The 22,283-nt window shown below is 22.7% G+C and overlaps 8 protein-coding genes across 8 annotated transcripts; 5 read left to right on the top strand and 3 right to left on the bottom strand. All coding sequences in view use genetic code 6, as the record gives it.

Annotated features, from left to right (window-relative positions):
- Positions 1 to 296: 296 nt before the first annotated feature.
- On the bottom strand, positions 297 to 764 carry TTHERM_000429909 (transmembrane protein, putative; the record flags this gene model as incomplete). Its single annotated transcript, XM_012799453.1, has 1 exon — positions 297 to 764. One exon carries the CDS (start codon positions 762 to 764, stop codon positions 297 to 299), a length of 468 nt encoding a protein of 155 aa, XP_012654907.1.
- A 1,023-nt stretch (positions 765 to 1,787) lies between these two features.
- On the bottom strand, positions 1,788 to 3,682 carry TTHERM_00429930 (glycosyl hydrolase family cellulase; the record flags this gene model as incomplete). Its single annotated transcript, XM_001011317.3, has 3 exons — positions 1,788 to 2,161; positions 2,240 to 2,881; positions 3,166 to 3,682. 3 exons carry the CDS (start codon positions 3,680 to 3,682, stop codon positions 1,788 to 1,790), a joined length of 1,533 nt encoding a protein of 510 aa, XP_001011317.1.
- A 1,872-nt stretch (positions 3,683 to 5,554) lies between these two features.
- On the top strand, positions 5,555 to 5,821 carry TTHERM_000429929 (hypothetical protein; the record flags this gene model as incomplete). Its single annotated transcript, XM_012799452.1, has 2 exons — positions 5,555 to 5,653; positions 5,711 to 5,821. 2 exons carry the CDS (start codon positions 5,555 to 5,557, stop codon positions 5,819 to 5,821), a joined length of 210 nt encoding a protein of 69 aa, XP_012654906.1.
- A 1,864-nt stretch (positions 5,822 to 7,685) lies between these two features.
- TTHERM_00429950 (hypothetical protein) lies at positions 7,686 to 11,417 on the top strand (the record flags this gene model as incomplete). The annotated part of the gene is made up of 1 exon (XM_001011319.1): positions 7,686 to 11,417. The coding sequence occupies one exon, from the start codon at positions 7,686 to 7,688 to the stop codon at positions 11,415 to 11,417; it is 3,732 nt and encodes a 1,243-aa protein (XP_001011319.1).
- Positions 11,418 to 12,451: 1,034 nt separating this feature from the next.
- Positions 12,452 to 14,980, top strand: TTHERM_00429960 (Serine/Threonine kinase domain protein; the record flags this gene model as incomplete). Its single annotated transcript, XM_001011320.1, has 3 exons — positions 12,452 to 13,553; positions 13,686 to 14,156; positions 14,214 to 14,980. 3 exons carry the CDS (start codon positions 12,452 to 12,454, stop codon positions 14,978 to 14,980), a joined length of 2,340 nt encoding a protein of 779 aa, XP_001011320.1.
- A 1,799-nt stretch (positions 14,981 to 16,779) lies between these two features.
- TTHERM_00429970 (transmembrane protein, putative) lies at positions 16,780 to 19,527 on the bottom strand (the record flags this gene model as incomplete). The annotated part of the gene is made up of 4 exons (XM_001011321.2): positions 18,593 to 19,527; positions 17,302 to 18,351; positions 17,000 to 17,244; positions 16,780 to 16,931 (listed from the first exon to the last, which is right to left on the bottom strand). The coding sequence occupies exons 1-4, from the start codon at positions 19,468 to 19,470 to the stop codon at positions 16,780 to 16,782; spliced, it is 2,325 nt and encodes a 774-aa protein (XP_001011321.2). The 5' UTR covers positions 19,471 to 19,527.
- Positions 19,528 to 21,516: 1,989 nt separating this feature from the next.
- Positions 21,517 to 21,795, top strand: TTHERM_00429980 (hypothetical protein; the record flags this gene model as incomplete). Its single annotated transcript, XM_001011322.1, has 1 exon — positions 21,517 to 21,795. The coding sequence occupies one exon, from the start codon at positions 21,517 to 21,519 to the stop codon at positions 21,793 to 21,795; it is 279 nt and encodes a 92-aa protein (XP_001011322.1).
- A 21-nt stretch (positions 21,796 to 21,816) lies between these two features.
- Positions 21,817 to 22,272, top strand: TTHERM_000429979 (transmembrane protein, putative; the record flags this gene model as incomplete). The annotated part of the gene is made up of 1 exon (XM_012799451.1): positions 21,817 to 22,272. One exon carries the CDS (start codon positions 21,817 to 21,819, stop codon positions 22,270 to 22,272), a length of 456 nt encoding a protein of 151 aa, XP_012654905.1.
- Positions 22,273 to 22,283: the final 11 nt, after the last annotated feature.

Below are 22,283 nucleotides of genomic sequence, written 5' to 3'. Positions count from 1 at the left end.
GGGATGTCATGATATCTGCTAGTGATATTTGGTTAGCAATTTGTCATAAATTCTCAAGGAAAGTTTAACAAAATCCAGAGAAATATAGACATTTATTTGTTTCTCATGATGGTAAATTAGAGCTATTTTCTATTATTGATCCAAATTAATAAGACTGGAAAGGATTTCCTTCTAAAGAGAATAGATGGGATAAAGCTATTGAGGATTTTTTTAACTAAACTTCTTAAAATGTCAAATCAAATTTCGGAGATCTGATGAAAAATGATTTCTCTTGCACAAATAAAATAGAAAAAATTTCATCTTAAATGGTGTTTTTATCTGCTATGAAAGAGTATTTTGAGTACAAATTTGTTTTATTATGTGGTATTTAAAATATTCATTTCATAGGTAAGATTGAAGACTACGAACATTTATCTAGCAAAATAGAAAGTTTAATGAACAAATTTCCTGAATTTGAAAATTAAAATTTATTAGATATTGTCAACAAATTTGTATCTTAAATAAAAAATCCAAACTAAATTGATGTAAACTTTTGGAATAACATCTTCAAGAAAAGAGAATAAAGACTTAACGAGGATATGGGTTGCGGATATAATATATTAAATAGATAAGTTTTTGATGGTTGGTTTAAAAACTTTTTTGAAGAAAAACAATTTAATCAAGAATATTATAATTTAGAATGGATTTAGGATAACTAAAAAAATGTAATTCCTTCTTTTTGCAGTAGACAAAATGTTTAAATTGATTATTTAGGAGTATAACATTAAATAACTTTAGAGACAGGTATGAAAGGAATAGAAGAAGTATATCCAAATACATTTAGGCCTAATATTTATATTAAAATATATTGAAATAAAAGTTTTTTGTTTCTTTTATATTTTGTTTTAAGATGCTTCTTAAAAACAAGCTCTTTTTAACCATCAATTAACAAATAAGTAAATAAATAATTTATCTGAAGAAAAAATTAATAGTTTGTTTGGGGTTAAAATTAAAAAATGAAATTCTTTAAAGTTATTACAAGGTTGAAAAGCATAATTAAATAAAAATAAGTTTTATGCTGAAATTTTATTTAAATGCTAAAAATTTAATTTATTTTTTATAGATGGATAATCAAATAAATACAAATAAAATTAGAAAAATTAAATAAATTAATTTTTAAAGATTTTAAAAAAGCTTTTTACAAAGTTATTTTTACTTCTTCTTTTGAAATAAAGTTGTAGTTAATTTTCATTATTTTTTTTTAGAGAAAAGAAAATTTAGTTTTATTAAGTAAGTTATCTAATCTATTTTTAAAACTTTTTTTAACTTTTTAAATAATGTTTAAAAATTTAATTTTTTTAAGTTACATATTTAGTTAGAAAAAGTGAAAAGCTGACTGAATTTTGCTAATAAAAAAATTCCTCAAACAAAAAAAGTTAATAAAATTTTACTCTCTTCTCAACACTATAAAAAATACTAATCTTTGATTTGATATAGATTTCCATTGAAAAATTAACTAAATTAAATACCGTCAATTCTATAATATAAGAACCTGAAAAAAATTTATTATTTTTGTAAAATGATTCTTATTTGATCTTTCCTAAAAAATATGGGGTCTTATAGTAGGGGGGGATCTTAATATAGAGAGTATACAGTATATTAATTAGTGTATGAATATATCTAGAAACAACATCTTCAAAAATTTTAATTTAATTTAATTTTATTTAGCATTTTATTAAATTGATTTATTAAGAGAATATGATATTAATATATATATGTTTATATATTTTTATGAATTGTTTATTCAATCATTTATTTTTAATAACTAAATGAACTTATTTGTTTTAATTGAGAGGAACAACTTTATAGTAACCTTTTGGTTAGCCGTCAATAGCAACTAAATCTTAAACATTTTCTGCCTTTACTATTTTTTTATTAGTGAACCAAAATTCTTCGCTCAAATAAATTTCAGTCTACTATTCGGCACAATTTCCACTAAGATATGAAAGTTCGTAAGTAACTTTTGAAGGATTAAACTCGCTAATGATTTCTCCTCCCTAAGAACATATGGCATATGCAAAAGGTCTACTTAAATGTTTGACTTTGTTTGATTAGAGATTTCCATTACTGTCAAAGAAACCTTCTGAATCGCTATCTGACTAGGTGGTGATATCACCGTATCCTATTATTTAAAATAATTTTAAAGTATTAGATTAAATAAAATATAACAAGAAATATTATTAGTTGAATTAATTAATACCTTTGTATTACCAATGTGCCCAACTTCTTAAATGCTTGTCAGCTTTATTTAGGACAAAGTCTAATTCATCACTACTTTTTGTAGAATTAGTTAAAGCACCAAATTCAGTTAAGAAACCTCCTACTTTCATTGATTTTATATTCTTCTCTTTAGCATTTATGAAAGTTGTATCCAATATGTGGCAAAGTATACTTGAACTTGGATCTCCTTAGCTATTATTTACTCCACAGTAAATATGATAAGAAAGAACTTCATATTCAGGGGTTCCTAAATTTGATTCAAAACCTCCACCCAAGAAATCAAAAAGTGCAGTTTCATAGAAAACCAAGCGCTTTGGATCACTTTCTCTCATCTTTTGGCTTACTTTTTTGTAAAAAGGAAGCAAATATTTATTGTTTTATCTGCCTCCAAAAAGCCAATCAACAAAGTGGTTATAGGGAGAAACTCCAAAAGGCTCATTAATAATTTCATATCCTAAAAGATGAGTTATTTCATCTCCTTGAGATGCAAAATATGAAGCAACTTTTCCCCACATGGCTGCAAAATCATCTGCTAAGCCATTATAGTTTAAGAATAAGTTTTCACCCTATTAAGAAGCATCCTTAGTAAAATAGTATTCGAAGAATCCAACCTTTAGGCAATCTAAAATTTTAATAATTTAATGGTAAAATTTAGATTTAAAATGTGTAAAATGAAATAATAAGGTTCTATAATTTATCTAATTTTTTAATGATTTGATTATACATAAAAACAAATTAATTATACCAGTTTACTATTTATCTTGTTTATTAAATAACATTTTTAAATGTAAGTTGATATATCTAATATCTTAATTATTGAATAGCGTGTGAGGGTTTGATAATATTTTGTAATCTTATAATATTATTCGAAGAAAATGTAGATTTGTTTTTTTAATTGTTGTTTACCTTCAATAAGTGGAGCACCTTCGTCGTCTCTTCTTAATTGAACATTTTTGAAAGGAGCAGGGAAAGTGTGGTTGGTGTTGTTCATGATGGTCCAGTCAGGCATTCCTTCTCCGCAAAAGAAACGACTATACAAATCCTAATGAGCGTCTAAAAAGACATAAATATCGTATTTTTAGCAGAGGAGAATGATTTCCTTTAATTTAGCGAGATATTCGTAATTGTAATTTTATCTTTCAGGTTCAAATCCTTCCCAAGACATGTAAAGCCTGATAACGTTTTACCCCCACTTTTTTAAATCTTAAGCATCTTTTTCAACAAAAGACATTGAAGTATTATACACATCTAGCATAGGATAGTAAGGATACTCTTTAACAACTACATTCTACCCATGGAATATTCTCGTTCTATTGTATTAATCCTTAAAGTTTAATGTCTCTAAGTTCACAGAAATATTGTTAATTGCCAAAGCTCCTCCTATAAAGAAAAGGCATAGCATCATGTGACTAAAGAATTTCATTTCTCTTGATTAGCTAATATTTTTGTTGCTAAATTATACTAAATTAATAATATTTCTTTATATATATTCCTGCAAAAAGCTTATTTATCATAAATCTAAATTCACTATCTATAATAAGAGTAAGTGATTTAATTTATGATTTCATGACATCATTTCATGTACAATTACCTACCTACATACCTTCCTTCCAAACTAAGTAAGTAACTATTTAGCAAAATAATCAAAAGTAATAAAATAGCAACTTAAAGAAAAATCATTTAAAAAAAGTGAATTTTAACTATATTTTTGATTTTAAAGTTAGTAATATTATATTAATTGTATTTAAAGTTTTATTGTTATTAATGAATCCTTTTAATTGGTATTAAAGCTCTAATTAGGTATAGTTGAATTTAATATTTAAAATAAATTAAGTTTTTAAAGTTTATTTGTAACACTTTTCTTTTAATTTTAACATTAACATTAACATTAATGAATGAAAATGTTCATAAATTATCATATTATTTTTATTTTATATTTTATTTTATTTATATTTATTATAGTTTCATTGACAACTAATATAAAAGTAAGTTCTATATTTATATTTTATTATAAAACTGAAAACATCTGATATTATTTTAGTTAATCTTTATTACTAAGTTTAACTAAATAATTTATAAGTTATTAGTATAGTTTTGAAGCAATATGAAAAATATTTTTATTAAATATTGATCTTTCTTGAATAATTAATATTCATTTAATATTTATTGTATTAAAATTTAAAAGTTATATTTTAACTCCAGTATTTTTTTAATATAAATTGATGAAATGTAAGAATATTTATTTATAGAATGAGTAATTTGAACAGATTTTATATTTGTTTTGAGAACATTCTAAATTTCTTATTGATTAGAAAAATTTTTTTGATCAAAATTACTTATATATTAAAGTAAACATAATTTATAGAGGGCATCAAATAAAAACTAATTTGTTTTTCATAATCAAACCTAATAAAAAAAGAATAGTTTAAATATCTTAAAACAAACAAACAAATAAATTAATAAAAAAATAATAGAAAACAAAAATAAATAAATAAATAAATAAAAATGAGAAATTTATTAAAATTAGGAAATAAATTTGGATCTGTGTAATAGTAACAACTAAAACAGACTAACAATATGATTTCTTTAAAGATTTAGCAAACTCCGTTGTTAGATTAGTAGCTTAGAAACAAATTAATCTCAATTTAAAAGTTTGAAAGCAATAGATTTCCATACTATTTTAAAAACAATTTAATAAATTCAGAGAACACTATTTATAAGATATCTGGAAATGGTTTTTTTGATGCCTTTTATGCAGCTTATTGTTTGCACGGAGATGTCATGATATCTGCTAGTGATATTTGGTTAGCAATTTGTCATAAATTCGCAAGTAAACTTTTAAAAAATCCAGAGTAATATAGACATTTTTTTGTTTCTCATGATGGTAAAATGGGGTTATCATTTAATTTTGATCATAATTCATAAGATTGGAAAGGATTTCCATCTAAAGATAATAGATGGGATAAAGCTATTGAGCATTATTTTAACTAGGCTTCTTAAAATGTAAAATCAGATTTCGGAGAAGTAATGAAAAATGACTTCTCTTGCACAAATAGCATTGAAAAAATTTCAGCTTAAATGGTATTTTTAGCTTCGTTATAAGAATTCTTTGACTATAATATGAGATGTATTTGTGGTATTTAAAATGTTCATTTTTTAGGTAAGATTGAAGACTATGAACGTTTATCTAACAAAATTGAAAGTTTAATGAACAAATTTCCTTTACTTGAAAATTAAAATTTATTAGATATTGTCAACAAATTTGTTTTTTAAATGAAAAATCCAAATTAAATTGATGTTAACTTTTGGAATAACATATTTCAGTAGAAAGAATAGACGATTAAGCTTAATAGAGGTTGTAGTTTTGAATTAGCAGATAAATAAGTTTTTGATGGTTGGTTTAAACATTTTTTTGAAGAAGATAATTTTAATGATTATTATTATAATTTAGAATGGGTTTAGGATAGCAAAGCAAATAGAATTCCTTCTTTCTGCAGTAAATTTTAAGTTGAAGCTAATTATTTAGGAATAAAACATAAATTAAATTTTGAGACAGGTATGAAGGGAATAGAAGAAGTATACCCAAATACTTTTAGGCCTAATATTTACATTTAAATATATTGAAAATAAGTAAACTAATTATTATTTTTTATATTTTGTTTCTAGATGTTTCTGACTGGCTGGGATATAAAAAACTCTTTTTACCATTAAATAAATAAATAATTTATCTGAAAAAAATTCAAATGTATGAAACTAAAAAATGATAAAAAAATAAATTCTATTTTTATTTGCTTTGATATGTACTATAAGTTCTTAAAAATGTTGTAACACAGTAGAAAGACTTTGTTAAATAATATTAAGTTTTTGAAATCATATAATTGAAATAATTTTGCTAAATCTTTTTTGTTTAAAAAATTGTAAAATTACATGTTTATTTGAATAAATAATTTTTAATTAAAAAAATCATGATTTAAAGTTGAAAACAATAAAAATAAATTTGGCTTCAAATTAATATAAAAGAAATATTAATCAAAAAATAAGACAATATTTGATATGATTAGATACTTTCTAATATAAATAGCAATAATTTCAATCACAAAAATTTCACCGATCAATCATTATCATAGTAAATTATCTTATTTTTCTATTTTTATTAGCAAATCAAATTTTTGATTGAAGATCAGAAAACTAGAAAAATTTTAAGGAGAATATTAGACTAATAAATAAACAAATAAATAGGTCGGTGTGTTTACATCAGTTTTTAATGAGTAAACTAAATTTACTTTTTCATAAATTTTTGTTATCATCTATTCATAACTATATATTTAAATATTATATTATAATGTATATATATCATAAATATATTCTTAAGTCTTGCTACTTAATTTTTGTAAGATAATTTTCATCTATCTTACAGTATTAAGGATTGAATATCCAAAAATTTACTTTTTCACAAAAAATAATTTAATTTATTCTTTCATGTAATTTTTTATTTTTGTTTTACTTTAGAAAGATTTCCTCTTCATATTTGGATTTTCATAAGGAAAAAAACCTTAAATTAGCCTTCGCTTACATAATTTAAATTTATTTATATGAAGAGCCACCGTAATCTATCTAATATTTAATTTTTCTTAGTTACTCCTCTTTGAGCTTGGCAATTGATAATTAATTATTTTTTAGGTTTTCGCAATCAAATGCCAAACAAACTATAAAAGATTAATTTATGCAAAAGTAATTAAATATAAATAATTTGAAAACTTAGTTCTCAGAAATAAGATTATAAATTTTAATTTTAAGTAAGAGGTGATTTGTGTAAAATGTAAACATTAATTTACTTTATACCAAAATATTTTTGAACTTTTTTTAATATGCAATTAGCTAAATATTTTGAAATATTGAGACTAGTTATTAAGATTATGAATTGTGTGCTGGTTAGTTTTTAAACAAATAAACGAAATAAGAAGTAAATTAATTATTTTTTGGAATGAAGTGAAAATCTAAATAAATTATAAATTTACTTAATTTTTTATTATTTTTAAGAATTTAAAATTTGTTATTGCCAAAGAAAGTACTAAAATGCATGTAAATTTGATAAAATTCCAAGAATACCTCAATTTTTAGTATTTAATGACCAGCGTTTACTTCAAAATTTAAAATTGCTAATATAATTTGAGAAGAAATATTATTTATTTATTCATGATTACAAAAATATAAATATAATTTAAAAACCATTAATTGAAATTGATTCTGATTGAAGTAATTAATAAAAAAAAACAAAAATAACTAAAGCAGAGAAATCTTCAAATCAAAAATCATTTGCTTTCTTGCTATTGGTTGGAAACTTAACAAAATAATAATAGTAATATATCACAAGATTTGAAATATATCTTTGAAAATAATATTAAGAGCATAATAAATCATTGAATATGTCAGATATTCTTTTTTTATCAGATAAATTTTAGTTTGGAAGACAAAAGGAGTAGATAAAATAATAAAGCGCAGCTGATAAAAGTATTAAGATTTAGTTAGATTTAACGCTATCAACTGATAGAATAAAAAATATGAATACTGCTGAAAATTAACAATTTTCAACTCCAACTCACCAGTATTACTTTGAGAAGTTGTCTCCTATTATGAGGAAAAAGAATAAAATTATAGATGCAAAAAGCAATCCTTTGCTTTAGCTTTCAGATGAAGACTTAACAAGTTAAAGAAACAAATTTGGAGCTATGAAACTAGAAAAGATAGATTTTAGTTAAATGATGAGCTAAAAATACTAAAAACTGATGGAGAAACAAGCATCAAAAACAACAAGAGAATATGAACATGAATTTTAAAATAAAATTTACCAATTTCCGGAATAAAATTATAGTAGTAATTAAAATAGAGGGAAACTTTACATAAATTAAGATTTTACCCAAGGGAAAGGATATCCAAGAAAGAAATCTAAATAATTGAGTGATATTGTGATTAAAAGTCACACTGAAGAAAGTCATTCTTACAGTGATGCTTTTCTAAAAAATAATTTGTATATGCATTCTGTAAATAATTAAAAGCAAGATGGGGTGATGGCTTAAATTAGCAATTTAAACAGCGAATACACTTCGTAGTTTTGGAAGGTTAAGCAAAATGCAATATTTAAAAATATTTCGTAGAATAATAATTAATAATCGTAAAATTCACCTTTAAATAATAATAAGTATAATAAACACCACTAATCTATAAATTCAGAAATGAATCTTTACAGCCAACATACCTGTAGATATCCTTAAAAGTACAATTTAAAAGAAATTAATCTTAAAATTCCCCAAAAATAAAATTTAGATTAATAGATAGATAGTGATAATACATCACCTGCTAGTCCTGTTAAATTCCATAAATTATTCTAATCAAGCCCTGATGATGTCAAAAAGGATTTTGGCTTAAAAACAGTAACTCAAAATCAAATTTATAGATCAAATAAAAATACATCACAAAATTAAATAAATTCATTTTCTTCCCTTATTTATGATCTTTAACCACTCAGTCTTACAAAGTTAAGCTCTTCTCATGCTTTGAATTAGTAGCTCAAAGAGTTGAAAGGAAACAAATCTCTCAACAAGGTAAAAAGCTCTCCTTTTTTAATGACTTTTTCATCAAAATAGTCTTCTTCGCCAACTACGAAAACAAGCAGTCCTTCTAAATAATTAAGCACCGCTAATAACTTTACCAGCTCAATTTAATTAGAAAGCAAAATAGATCAAGTAAGTCCTTGTAATATCAATAACTCTAATCAAAAATGTATTTTTCGTTTATCATTGAGTAAGAGCAGCTCAGAATAACAGCCATTAACTTTTAAAAAAGAAAATTAAATTTCAAACATTAACAAAAACCTAAAACAATTTGACAATTTAGGAGTAGTGGGCTCATTTTTAAATATTCAAAAAGTTTAAGTCGATGATAATGAACTAAAAAACCCCACAAATGCAAAATTAAATAAATTAATAATTAATTCATTTAATAATAATAATGTTAACAACTATAATGGTAATAGTAATAATAATAATAACGGGTAGTTATTAACACCTTCTACTTAAACCGCTTCATTCTTTTAAAAGTCTCCAATTCTTTCTTGTACATCTGAGGTTCAATAATAGTTTACACCAATTACAAAGATTTAAAGACCTTCGTTGATTCTTTAAAAGATAGAAAGCTTAGCTTCACTAGATTCACCACAACTAAGCTCTCTACCAATTAAGTAGCAGTAGTCTATTATTATTGAGGAGGAGTTGAACCTTATCGCAGATTTTTCGATACCTTAATCACCCATAATCAAAGCTGAAAGAAATAGAGAAAGGAAAGCATCTATCATGAAAGACTCTGTTGAAAGGGAGATGAAAAAAAGAAGCAGCATATGTAAAGAATCTCTTTCTCCAGTTTACAGGAGAAACTATTCAAAACTTAAAAGTATGACTGACGAGAGCCTTGTCTTAGACTCAATTTCACTCACTTCATCTCCGCTCACACTTAATTCTAAGATAAAAGCGAGAGAAGCTTCTTATGTATTAGAAAGCAAGATAGAAGAAATAAAATAACACCTGCTTACACAATTTTTAAAAGAATAAGAATTAAGTCAAATTGTAGAGGAATTTTGCATGATAAAAAGCCACGAATTTATTAACGAAATAGTAAGATTTCTTAAATACTCAATTGAGTGTTACAACAAAAAAAAACTAATAGAAAATCAAGCTGATATGTATCAATCTAATTTAAGCTAAAATGAAAAGCAGCAAAGCAATATTAATCATAATACGGACACTTGCGGTCACCACCATCATCACCACCTTCTAATGATAAATGAATAAAATAATGATGTCTAAACAATGAAATTTTAGATTATTCCTAAAATACTTCTTGATTGGGTCATTCACGAACTTTTTTAGTTAATGAAGTCATGGAAAATTGACGGAGACAACTTATTCGCCTATCTTGTAGAGCTGGCTATCACACATCTATTGCCACATAACCTCTATGAAGAATTAGGGTCAGAAAAAGGAATTAAAAATTGGATAAAAATAATATTAGAAAAGCTACAGTAAATTGTGGTTCTAGAGACAAGTAAATTAAATGAGAAATTTGAAGAGTTATATCAGATTGTAGTTAACATTATCCACAATAATTTCAGCAATGTTTCTCATATATTTTAAATATTTTCTATTGATTTTAATTTTACATCGATTGAATTTTATCTTCTCAAAAAGGTCTTTATAGAATCTTTTTCTTTTTCTCGTAGTAAATTTATTCACGCTAAAAGCGTGAAAGGCAACTAAACCACATGCTAGCTTATCGACTTTTATAACAACAATGCAAGTAAAGAAGTTGTAGTATAGTAAGATGGCTATGTAAATTCTTATATCAAAAATGAAATTCTTACTAGAATAGAAATATGCCGTAACATTCTTTTGAATGTAATCTAGCCTTACAAAGAAGATAAGGTAATCAGCTAAATAAGTATATTCTTGAACAGCATCCCAGGTTTTAACAAGTAAAATAAATAAAATGGGCAAACCTTGAAAACAGTGGAGTTATTTGTAAAAGAGCTCATTTAAGTATTTTACCAAAATAAAGAAAAAAGAGAAGCATTTCTTCTCCTGTAAAAAAACAAGTTTGTAGAAAACTACGACAAAAAATTTTGGTAACATATCAATTTAGCATTTGAAAAGATAATGGAAAATAAGTTAGAAGAAGATTTAGACAACTAATATCTCTAAATCGACATTAATCTATAACTTTATTTGCTTGAAATAGAATCTTATTAGCTAGAGAATTAAGAATACTAATCAATATATGATTATATATAAAATATTTAGTAATTAATCACTGATCTATTTCTTTATATTGAAAACCTTTACTTTAATCTTGGAGAAGATTTCCCTGTTGACATTATTCAATCCTAAGACAAGACTTTTATGCATTTCTTCCTCGAAACTGCTCTTTCGCCAGGATCTTACTCCTCAACCGATATCTATCAAGCCTTTCTATATCAAAAAATCAATAGAGAATTATTTAATTTCTGGATGAAATGTTTGTAAAAGGTTTTAGAATAGGACAAATACTAACTAAATCAAATATAATAAAGGGACTTACTTACATTTTTGTATAATATTGTCCCTTCATGAAAAATTAAAATTATAAATAAAACAAACAAACAACAAGTCTCAAATCATCATTTAAATATTTATAGAATTAAATTTTCATTAAATATAAAATAATAATAATAATAAATTTTTGAAAATAAATATATTTACTATTTATTCTATTTTGTATTATAGTTAATAAAAATTAAAACTTTTACAAAAAATGAATTTTGTTTTATTTTTCTTTGGTTTATTTATTTATTCAATATTTAGCCAAAGCAATAATTAAAATTACCTTCCATAATTATTTCTTTAAAAGCAATACTAAAAATTACATTGATTAATTCACTTTTAAATAATAATATTATTGTTCTCATTTAATTTTTTATAAACTCTAATTTATTCTTTTTTTCTTTATTTCCTTATTTTTTAATTTTTTTCACCATATCTTAAATTATTAATATTAATTTTAAATTAAGGTAACAATAATTATAGTAAAATAAAAAAATCACATTTCAACCATATTTATTTACATAATTTTGAGCTTATTTTGATTAATATTTAAAAGATATTTAAATAATTTTTATATAATTTATATTGAAGTGTAAAGACAACAATTTAAAAATTTTAATTTAGAGTAATCAGTTTGTTTTTTGGTGTCAAATATTTAAATATAAGTAAAAATAATAAGAAAGTAAGTATCTTTTGTTATCTATTTATTTATCTATCTAGGCATTTTTCCAACAAAATAATTGAATAACAAAGATTGAAATAGTAATTTTTTGTTAGATATTATTAAGAATACGCTGAACGTACATACAAACTTTCATATATATTGCTTGCTTATGATCCAAATTTTAATTTGAAGTTAATCATTTGAAATTAATTTAAAAGTGAAATTGTAAATTGAAAATACTCACTTTTAAAAATCATCAATCAAATTAGCTAAAGAAAAATTATAAAAAATATTGTTTGTTTAAGCTTCAATAACTAACAAAAGTAATAGAAAATAGGCTGTAAACTAATAAAAAAGAAGTAGGTAGGTATAGAGCACATAGAATTAGAAATATACAAAAATGGCAAAAATTATTGATAATTATATACTTTTAGAGCACATATGTCAAGGTACCTTTGGAGAAATTCATAAAGGAAGAAACTTAATTTCCAAAGAAGCTGTTGCTGTCAAAACTATCTAACTTGAATAATTTTTGAATGATTCAGTTTTGAGAGACATGATAATTAATGAAATATAAGCTCTCAAAAAGCTAGAAGATCCCAACATTATTCGTATGATTAAAATGCTTAAATCATCTAACAATATTTACCTAATTTACGAGTTTTTGCAGGGCAGAAATTTAAAAAAGCTTTTAAATGAACGTCACCATCTTAGCGAAATGGAGGCAGTTCAAATATTTTAGCAGATATGTAAAGGCTTCCAAAGATTGTAGGCTGAAAAAATAATTAAGAAAAATTTGAATTCACATAATGTTCATATTATAGAGCATCAAAGTGAAAATTAATAAATAAGCTATGAAGTTAAACTGAAGCACTTCTTTATTTGTAAAAGTTCATCTTCTAATAGTTCTTCATCAAGGAAATTTGAATAATTTCTAAATGAGAAATTCCATTATGTGGCACCAGAGCTGCTTGTGAATTCTTAGGCAGATTCGACTGTTTGTGATATTTTTAGTGCAGGAGTTGTTCTTTACGAAATGTTGCTTGGTTCTTTGCCTTTTGAAAAATATGCTAACAATAAGGAAGATTTGACAGAATTTTATTCAAATAATGACATTCAAGATGTAATCGCTTAAGATATTTCTCACCTTTCAGAGCGTATTCAATTACTTTTGAATAGAATGCTTGTAGTTGAATAGGATGAAAGGATAACATGGGAAGAAATATTTGAAATTGTAGCACAAATGGGTGATTAAAAAGCTTTAAATAGCAAAAATATACAGTCAAACTAATCTAAATTAGGCGAGCAAAGTCCTCACTAGCTTGGAATATCTCCCCGCAAACATGTTTCTATGAACAACGCCTAGCTATCAAGCTTAAATAATTAAAATATAAATTAGTTTAAAAGCGATTTAGAGGAAGGCGATTTAAAAAAATATAGTTAAGGGAAGCTTTCAGGACAGAAGCAAGTTTCCTAAAAGAATAACCCACAAAACAGCAGCAGTAAATTTTTAATAAAATTAATCAATTGAATTTGAATTTATTCTAATAAATTTCATGATACCATTTATAATTTAAAAAAAAAACATCAATCAATATTTTAAAATTTTACAAAATTTATTCTTTTAAAAATAGATACTAACAATAATGACTCAGATTAAGAAGATGCAACTGAAGATGAAATCAGAGGTTCTTAGAATGGATAAGGAAATCAAAAAAGCAATAAAAAGTCTAAATCAAATGTGGCAGTTAATAACAATCCATTAAACTAAATTGTTACAGGAACAATTAATCTCAATAACAATTAAAACTCATAAAAAGCAAAGTTTAGGAATAACTCAGAAATGACTCAGTAATTGTAAGAAACACCTAATTCTCCTCCTATTGCGACTGTTAATTTGACTTACAATAAATCCTAACAAAATATAAATGCTTAGTCAAATAATTAAAAAGAGATAGCATAGCCAGTTAACCCATTTTATGCATCTGTTAACTCTAAAATTAACAAAGAAAATTCATAATATAAAATAAATGAATTTTCCAGCAGCATGATGTAAAATAACAAAAGAGAAAATTCGACAGACCCACAAATTAACCAGAGATAAAGTAAAATAAATACAATTCTAACATATCCAATCAATATTATCTTATTAAATTTAATAGGTTAGTAAAGTTTAAGTGCTTTAAATGGTAATATTAGCAACAATGTGAATAACAGTGGAAGTAAAATTAATAAAGAAGCAATAAATTTAATTTTAGAAGAAATCATGGATAAAAGAAGTAAAATATAAGTCATATTGGGAGCTCTTGATAACTGCATGGAGTAAGATGAATGGAATGTTAATACTCTAAATGCTTATTCCTGTGGTTTTATATTGCTCAAAAAGGCTTGTGGTTTAAGTGAATACTTAATGCAAATATTTGAAAATCCTCAATAAGTATTAAGTCACCTTAATTTATCTGAATCATAATTTTAAGCATGGAATTTAAGCTAAAAAAAATAACAAATAAAGCTTAATATTATGAGAGAAAATTTAGAGTTAAAAAACAACCTAATGAAATTTTAAGATGATTTCTCAGAGAACATTCAAATTTATGTAAACAACACAAACATCTATAGCTCAAAAAGAGGAGGAGATGAAATAGATAATGATGAAGTATTAAATACAATTCTCTTTGAGACATCAAAAGAAATGTCAGCAATTTCAGCTCAAACTAAAAACCGTAAAAGTCTAGTTTTAGCTCATTATCTAGCCGATATAGCCTGTATAGATATAATGTATAATAAATTCCTTGGTAAAAAAAGACTTGACGTTCTAAACCACCCATACTTTAAGAAATTAAGCGAAATTTCAAGAGAAAAGCTTTAAGAAAATCTAGATAATAAATTTAAGTTATACGAATACCATAGAGCTTGCTCAGATAATTGATCTATAATTTATGCTAGCTAACATATCTATCATAAATAAATAAATAAATAATAAGAAATACTAATTAATAACAAAATTAAAAATTCTATATTTAAAACAAAAATGAATTTTATTGAGCAGTGATTAATATTTAATCTCTATTTCTCCACAATAAAATTCAAACTTATTGTTAATTAAGACTATCCTAAATAGTAAATAACGAAATAAATAAATAATTTAATGATTTATGAAAAACTAAAAAGTAAATAAATAGATAAATAAATAAAAAAAGAAAATAATCTTATTAATATAAATATATAAATATTACTGAAATGCTCTTAAAAATTAATATATTTATTAATTTTTAATTAATTAACTAATTAAATAAATAAATAAAATAAATAATTATAATGAATGTTTATTGCACCAAATATTTTATTAATAATTTATTAATTCAAAACATACAATACATACATACATACCTTGTTAATTAATTATTTGATAATTTTATGTATATTTTCATAAATTTTAATTTGTTGGTTTTTAATTTCTTAACCAAAAAATTAAAAAATTAATTAGCACCTAGAATATTTAGAATAATTTAAAAATATTAAACTATTGCTAATAAAATTTAAATTAATTTCCTATTATTTATTCTTTATTAATGGTTCTTATTTATAATAAAAGAAAGATACGAAACTATTATAATTTACTTTCTTTTATTTGGATAATTGAATTATTTTAATAAATTTTTGTAAATAATCTATATAAATATGAACATAAATGTTAAATAAATAAATAACAAACTTACTTATTTATTTTTATTTAATAATCTGATAAATCTTCAAACATTAAATCAATCTATATAAATATATATATATTTTCCATTTTATTTATTTTCTGTTGTCTTACTTTCATTTAATTTTTTATATTGAAATAACTATATCACCTTTTATAAAACCACGTAATTTATAGAGATTAACTTTTTAGTAATTTTTGTTTAGCTTATTTATTTTTTAGCTTAATATAAAAATCCAAGCCTCTCCATCATTTTAATACTGCTTACCACAATTAAATTAATTATTTTTATCATAAAAAACTAAGTAAACAAGTAATTAAATAAACGAATGAATGAATAGTTACTTTTCTCTTTTTTTGTAAAGGTATTAAAATATAAGTAGTGGATAATGAATGATTGATTGTTTAAGTAATGAGGACAGACAGGAACAGAATACAAATATACCCATTTATTTATAAAAATAGATATATAACACTCTAACTATAGATTAAAGCTGATATAAAATGAAATTAATTTGAATATTTTTTATTTCATTATTTATTTATTTTTTGAAATATATAAATTTTTTTTAAACTTTTTATTTGTTCGATATAAAATCAGTAAAACATATATCGAATATTTAATTAACTGTTTTGTAAATGTGAAATTTTAATTGGTCAACCTACTTTTTGTCTAAATAAAACTTAAGGAATTAGGGAGAGAGGAATTCTAATCAATCAGGATTTGTATTATTTTTAAAAAATCTATAAATTATAGCACCATACTATACTTCTGCTGATTTATTCCAAGTTTTATTGGTGTGCAAATAATTTATTTTGATTTGAATTATTTCACTTATTATTAATTACTTACTTACTTACTTAATTACTTAAACCTACAATTAATATAATTTCAAAACTCATTTTATTTTTTTAAATTTTGATAAAGTTTAATCAAAATAATTTTTTTAATATTTTATTTAAGTTAAAAAAAGTAAATTAAATCTTTAGGAAATAAATTTAATTTATTTTATAAAAAATATTCATACTGACAAAGAAGATAAAATACGCTTATCAGTTTCTGTTATGTTTTCATTTAGTTTTATTCTATCAAGAAAACATTTAAATTATATTTATTGATGCTTTTTACAGTCTTGTATAGTAAGCTATTTCTCTAAATGACTTTTCCCTTCATCTTTAATTTATTACAAATTTTAAGGTAAAAAAATAGCTTAAAATCAAAGCAAATATTTATTTATTTACTTTAAGCAGGAGGATTATTCAAGGTATCACTTTCTAAATTTAATTAAGTTCCTGTAAGTTAAATTGCAGCTAATTGATCTGTGCTGAGAATCATCATAATAGATTTTTTTAAGAAAATTAAATCTTTGTAAATTGCTACCAAATTTACTTATTAATCTATTTGGTTCAGCAATTCTCTTTATAACTTTTTATATTTTCCTTATTCACTTTAAATAGGATTTAGCTGCTATCTTCGTAAACACAATCTATAAATATAATTAAATTATGTAATTATTTTTTAATGATTATTATATATTTAATACTTGAAAGAAAATATTATTTTTTTTAATCTTTTTGACAAGGTTTCACTCTGTAAATGGCTGAAATTAGTAACTTCTTCGCATGCCACTATATCTTTTTAGCTTGTTTTTTCATCAATTGACAAGTCTTTTGCACTGGTTGATTTTAAATTAAATTTGGAATCTGTTTAAGAATAAAACTGTTTTTTATTTGGAAAATCTAATTTGTGAATGCTAGTTGCTTAATCTAACTTTTTAGTGCTAATAGCTTAGTCTAATTTTATATCTTGTTTTTAATTTTCATTAAATGTTTTATTTGATGTTTGCTACATAAGGGAATAAATTTAATTCTTTTGATTAAATAAGTTATTTTAATCACAATTTTGTTACTTTTTATCCTTACTATCTTATTAATTTTAATTAAAAAAATTAATTTAGCTGTTTCTATTGCTCAAAATACTTTTTTGTGAGTAAAATTTAGGTGATTCTTAAATAAAATCAGAATTTTGAATTATTTCATCTTTTTTCAAGGCAGCTCTATCTTTATTTTCTTTTATAAAATTGACTTAAATCTATTTTATTTTGTTTTTTTATTTAGCAGGATTGCAGGCTACATACAAAGACTAGCTTTTCTAGTACTTTTTGGCTTTTTTAATTACTTTTGTCTAAGTTGGACCAATTTAAAACATGACTTTGCTTGATCTTTCTGTATTAATTTAGTGAATTTATGCGTTACTTTCACCTGCGCTTTACTGCTAAACATTCGGATTCTATAAACTTTTGACTCTTGAGACAGGAAATGCTTGAATTTAATTTTCTAATATATCTTCTTCTAGAACAATTGACTCTTCTTCTATCTTTGGCCTATTGACTAAATTCTTAGAACGAAGGAGTTCAAGGTAAGTCTTTTAGTATAAGCTTTAAAGCAAAATCAAAGAAACATCTTAAATTATAACTTTTTTTGAATAATATCTTGCTATTGCTCCGATTCCAAGTAGAACACTCAAGGCGCTGTAAAATATAGCCAAAACTTCTAAGAAAGTTGGGTATTAAATTTTAATGTGAACTATTGACCTTATTAATTAAAAAAATAATAATAATCTTATTAATTCACTATAACTATTTTGTACTATTTATTTATTTATTAATTATATTTGGTAAAACGAAAAAAAATATTAATTTACTATCATTTCTATTTACTTTTATTCAAAAATAAGCATTTTTTTGAACTTCAAAACAATAAATTAAACCATATAAAAAATTGTAAAGTAAGTATTTATTTTCGATATGATGGAAAATGATAAGAATTATTTACTCTAAGACATCGACAGTAAGTTAGAGCATTAATTTTTGTCCTGTTTTCTTAATGAAAGTTTCTCTGTTTAGCGCTCTTTCTTCTTATATGTAGTCAATTGCAGAAGTGAATGAGTTTTTATATTAAATAAAAGGACCTTGTTAAACAGTAGTAATTTGTTTCTGTGTTTTAAGTCTTGTGAATATAAAATGATCACCTTAAAGGTAAATAAGAACGTTCTTGTAATTGACTTAAACTTCTTTAGAAGTTGTATTATATTGTGAAGTAAACATTTTTATATGCATATGACCACTATCGTTGTTAACTATTTAATCGATTTCTTCTTCTTAGGCACAGTTCTCAGGAATAAATTTTTTATAAGAATCTTAATCACCACATCTGTACATTGTTAATATTAAATTTACTTTTGAATTTTCTTTAGCATTTAGTGACAAATAATTTTGTTTTAAGTTTGAGACATCCAAGCATCGATACCCTTGCAATTTTTCATTTGTGCATTTAAAATTAGGTATTTCAAAAAGCTGAGAATCAACAGAGTCTTATATAAGTAAATAACTTAAATAAACAAAATATACTTTCTTTGTTTTTTATTCCAGCATTTGAAGCGTTGTGTTATTGTTTACAAAATAGCTAAAACCAATAAAATCCTTGTCAAATTCAATTTAAATTTAGTCCTCTGTAAGAAAAGTTTGAGTTTTGTATTTAGGCTCAATTTGGTTTGAAATGTATTAAAAAGTTAAGTATGCAAAGTATAGTATCGAAATCACAATCACTGCTAGTGAAAGGAACCCTCCGAAGCATGACCGTTTATTATGTTGGCCCTTGCTAATATTCAGTTTAAATTAGCTGGAAAACAAATCAAAATTTTTGAACTTCATAATTTTTTTATTTATTTATTATTCCTACTTAACTTTTAATTAATAAACTGAGTTTTTTAAATTTTATAAAGTATTATTAATTATTATTGTTATTCTTATTTACTTATTAATTTATTTATCATTTTTACATTAAACTTAGGCTTTTACCAGTATTAATTTGTATCTTCCTCATCAGTATTTCTTATAATTTAATTTCAATCATAGAACTAATTTTTACATATTATTACTACTATTAAAAGTCTTATTTTTATAGTTATTTTTGTTATTTTTCCCATAAATAGTAACTAAAAAACAACCATTATTGAATCAAACCAGCTTTACTTTCATTTGTACTAGTATACAAACAAATTCTATTAATAATTTATTATTTAGTCCTCTAAAAATCAAATTAAGTCTTGAATTTATATTTTGAACTATTTCGATAAATAATTCTTTCTTAAGAGGTTTAGTTTTATAATTCTATTATTATAAATTAATTTCCTAACCCTAATTAATTTAATTATTAAAGTACTAAACATTTTTTTTCCATGAAAAAGAGGCATAAGTTTTTATTATTTTTTTTTATTTTTAGATAATTTTTGAACTCTTTAATAAATAAAATTTATTGATTCAGAATTTTATTTCTTGATATTTTTATCGGAGTATTCGTTTAGTCTTTTTTCATCATTTCTTTTATTTATTTATTGACTTAATTTCTATTTTCAAGATAATTAAAAGAATTAGTTTCCTAAAAAAATTGTTTATGATAATGAATTAAAAAATTACAATTAATAATAGTATTAATTTTTTTTTTTTCTAAGGAAAAGTAATTAAATAATTAAGAAATGCTATAATTTTAACTTTCTATTTAAATTTGATTATTTTATTTGAAGAAAAATTTTGTATTGGTTTTTCATTTTTTACTCTTAAGTTTCCAAAATTAAATTATTATTTTTAACATAAACTGATAAATATAAATTTAATGTCAAGTTTTTACTATATCTTTATTATATGATTGATATTAAGAATTATATAATTATATTTTGAAAAATAATACCGTCAGTTCTTAAATTAAGTATTTTTAAAAAATAATAATATTAAATTATATTAAATTTAAATGTTTATTTAAATAATTATTACTTTGTCATTTACCTAAATTTATTTATACTGTGTTTATTTATATATTTATCTTTTAATTAATCTAAAATTTGATATTACATTTTCAAAATTTTCAAATATTATAAAATTTTGTAAAGATAATTAAGTTTCATTCAAAATAATTAAAAAATTTTTTTTTCAACTTAAGATTTGTACTTAATTTAAGAACTGACGGTTATACAAAATTTGCAAAAAAAAAATTTATTAATTTATATTGAAAGATAAAATAAAATGAATATTAAAAAATTATTTTAATTAAAATTCATCTTTAAATTATAAAAAAAATAACTAATAAATTTATTAATAATTTAAAGGATGAATAATTGAATAGTAAGTATTAAAGTTATTTTTTTATTTTTTTGTAAATTTTTAAGCAGAAAAGGTTTTTCCATTCATTATGATGAATCAAAGACTTTTAAATATTTAATTTACAGTATTTTTATTTTAAATCGAATTAAGTATTTCATTTTTTAAATTTTATTGAATTTCAAAAATATTTTATATAGAAAATAAGTAAAAAGAATTAATTTAGTGTGTTTAAAATTAGAAAATTTTGAGATTATTAAATAAATTTTCTATAAGATTGATGAAAAAATTAATTAAATTTACTCAATAAAATTCATCAGACTCATTTAAAAAATTTGTTGGTTTTAATTTTAAGATTTTGATAGTAGTTTTTATGCAGCATAATTACCCTTCTATGATTTTTTAACAGAGCAAAGCAAATTAACCCAGCAATAGCAATGAATGATGAAATAAAATCATTGATTTGTTAATTTAAATGAAAAGTTTTAAATGCAATTTACAAGCTTCATTAAAAATATTAAATATCTCTAAATAAAACTGAAATATTTAAAAGATATAAATAAAATCAAGAATAAAAACTAACTAACAAACAAACACAAATAAATGGGCTTAAACAATCCAACTTTAGAGCTATAAGCTGAAGGCTAAGACAAGAAATTCATTTAGAAAATTAACAAAGCAAGACTGATGACTTTCCTTGTCAAGGTCAATTTTGCTTCTTCTAAGATTTAGAAAGCTTACAAGAATCTCAAGAAGAGGAGATAGTTTTATAAAACTCTTTAGAGCATGAATCAAGCTGGTGCTGGTGCAGAAAAATCTGAGTTCCTTGAATTACTTAGTAAACTCTAACTACAAGACGAGTAAGACGAATAAGACTAATGAGGCTAAAAAAGAAAATATAAAATGCTATAACAAGCAAACAAACAAACAAATAAGCATATGAATTTTAGTTTGTTTTGTTTTTTGTACAAGCAAATAAAAATGAAAGAAACACTTTTTGAATTTAGTAATGAAAAAAAACATAAAAATTTCTTTAAATAAATTGAAAAGTAGTTTTTGTTTGTTGTAAATAAATATAGGATATTTACATAATACATATTCGAATATATATTTATTTATTTATAAATTAATTGTCTTTTATAATAAAAACCTTCATTCAAATCTCCATCCAGCAATACTTTGAACTATATACACTTCCTTTAAATATTTATTTGCACAATCATTTTTATTTTAACATTTTTATTAATTATTTTTAACGATTTTTCATCCAAAAACGAACTTTCACCTTAGCAAATAAAAAATAATAATTAAGTTTTCAAAATATTTTTGAGATAAATTGAAAAGTAGTTTTAATCTTGAATAAATATAGG

Source organism: Tetrahymena thermophila, assembly GCF_000189635.1.
Source record: "Tetrahymena thermophila SB210 genomic scaffold scf_8254470, whole genome shotgun sequence".
NCBI lineage: Eukaryota > Ciliophora > Oligohymenophorea > Hymenostomatida > Tetrahymenidae > Tetrahymena > Tetrahymena thermophila.
This window is presented reverse-complemented; position numbering and strand designations above follow the sequence as displayed.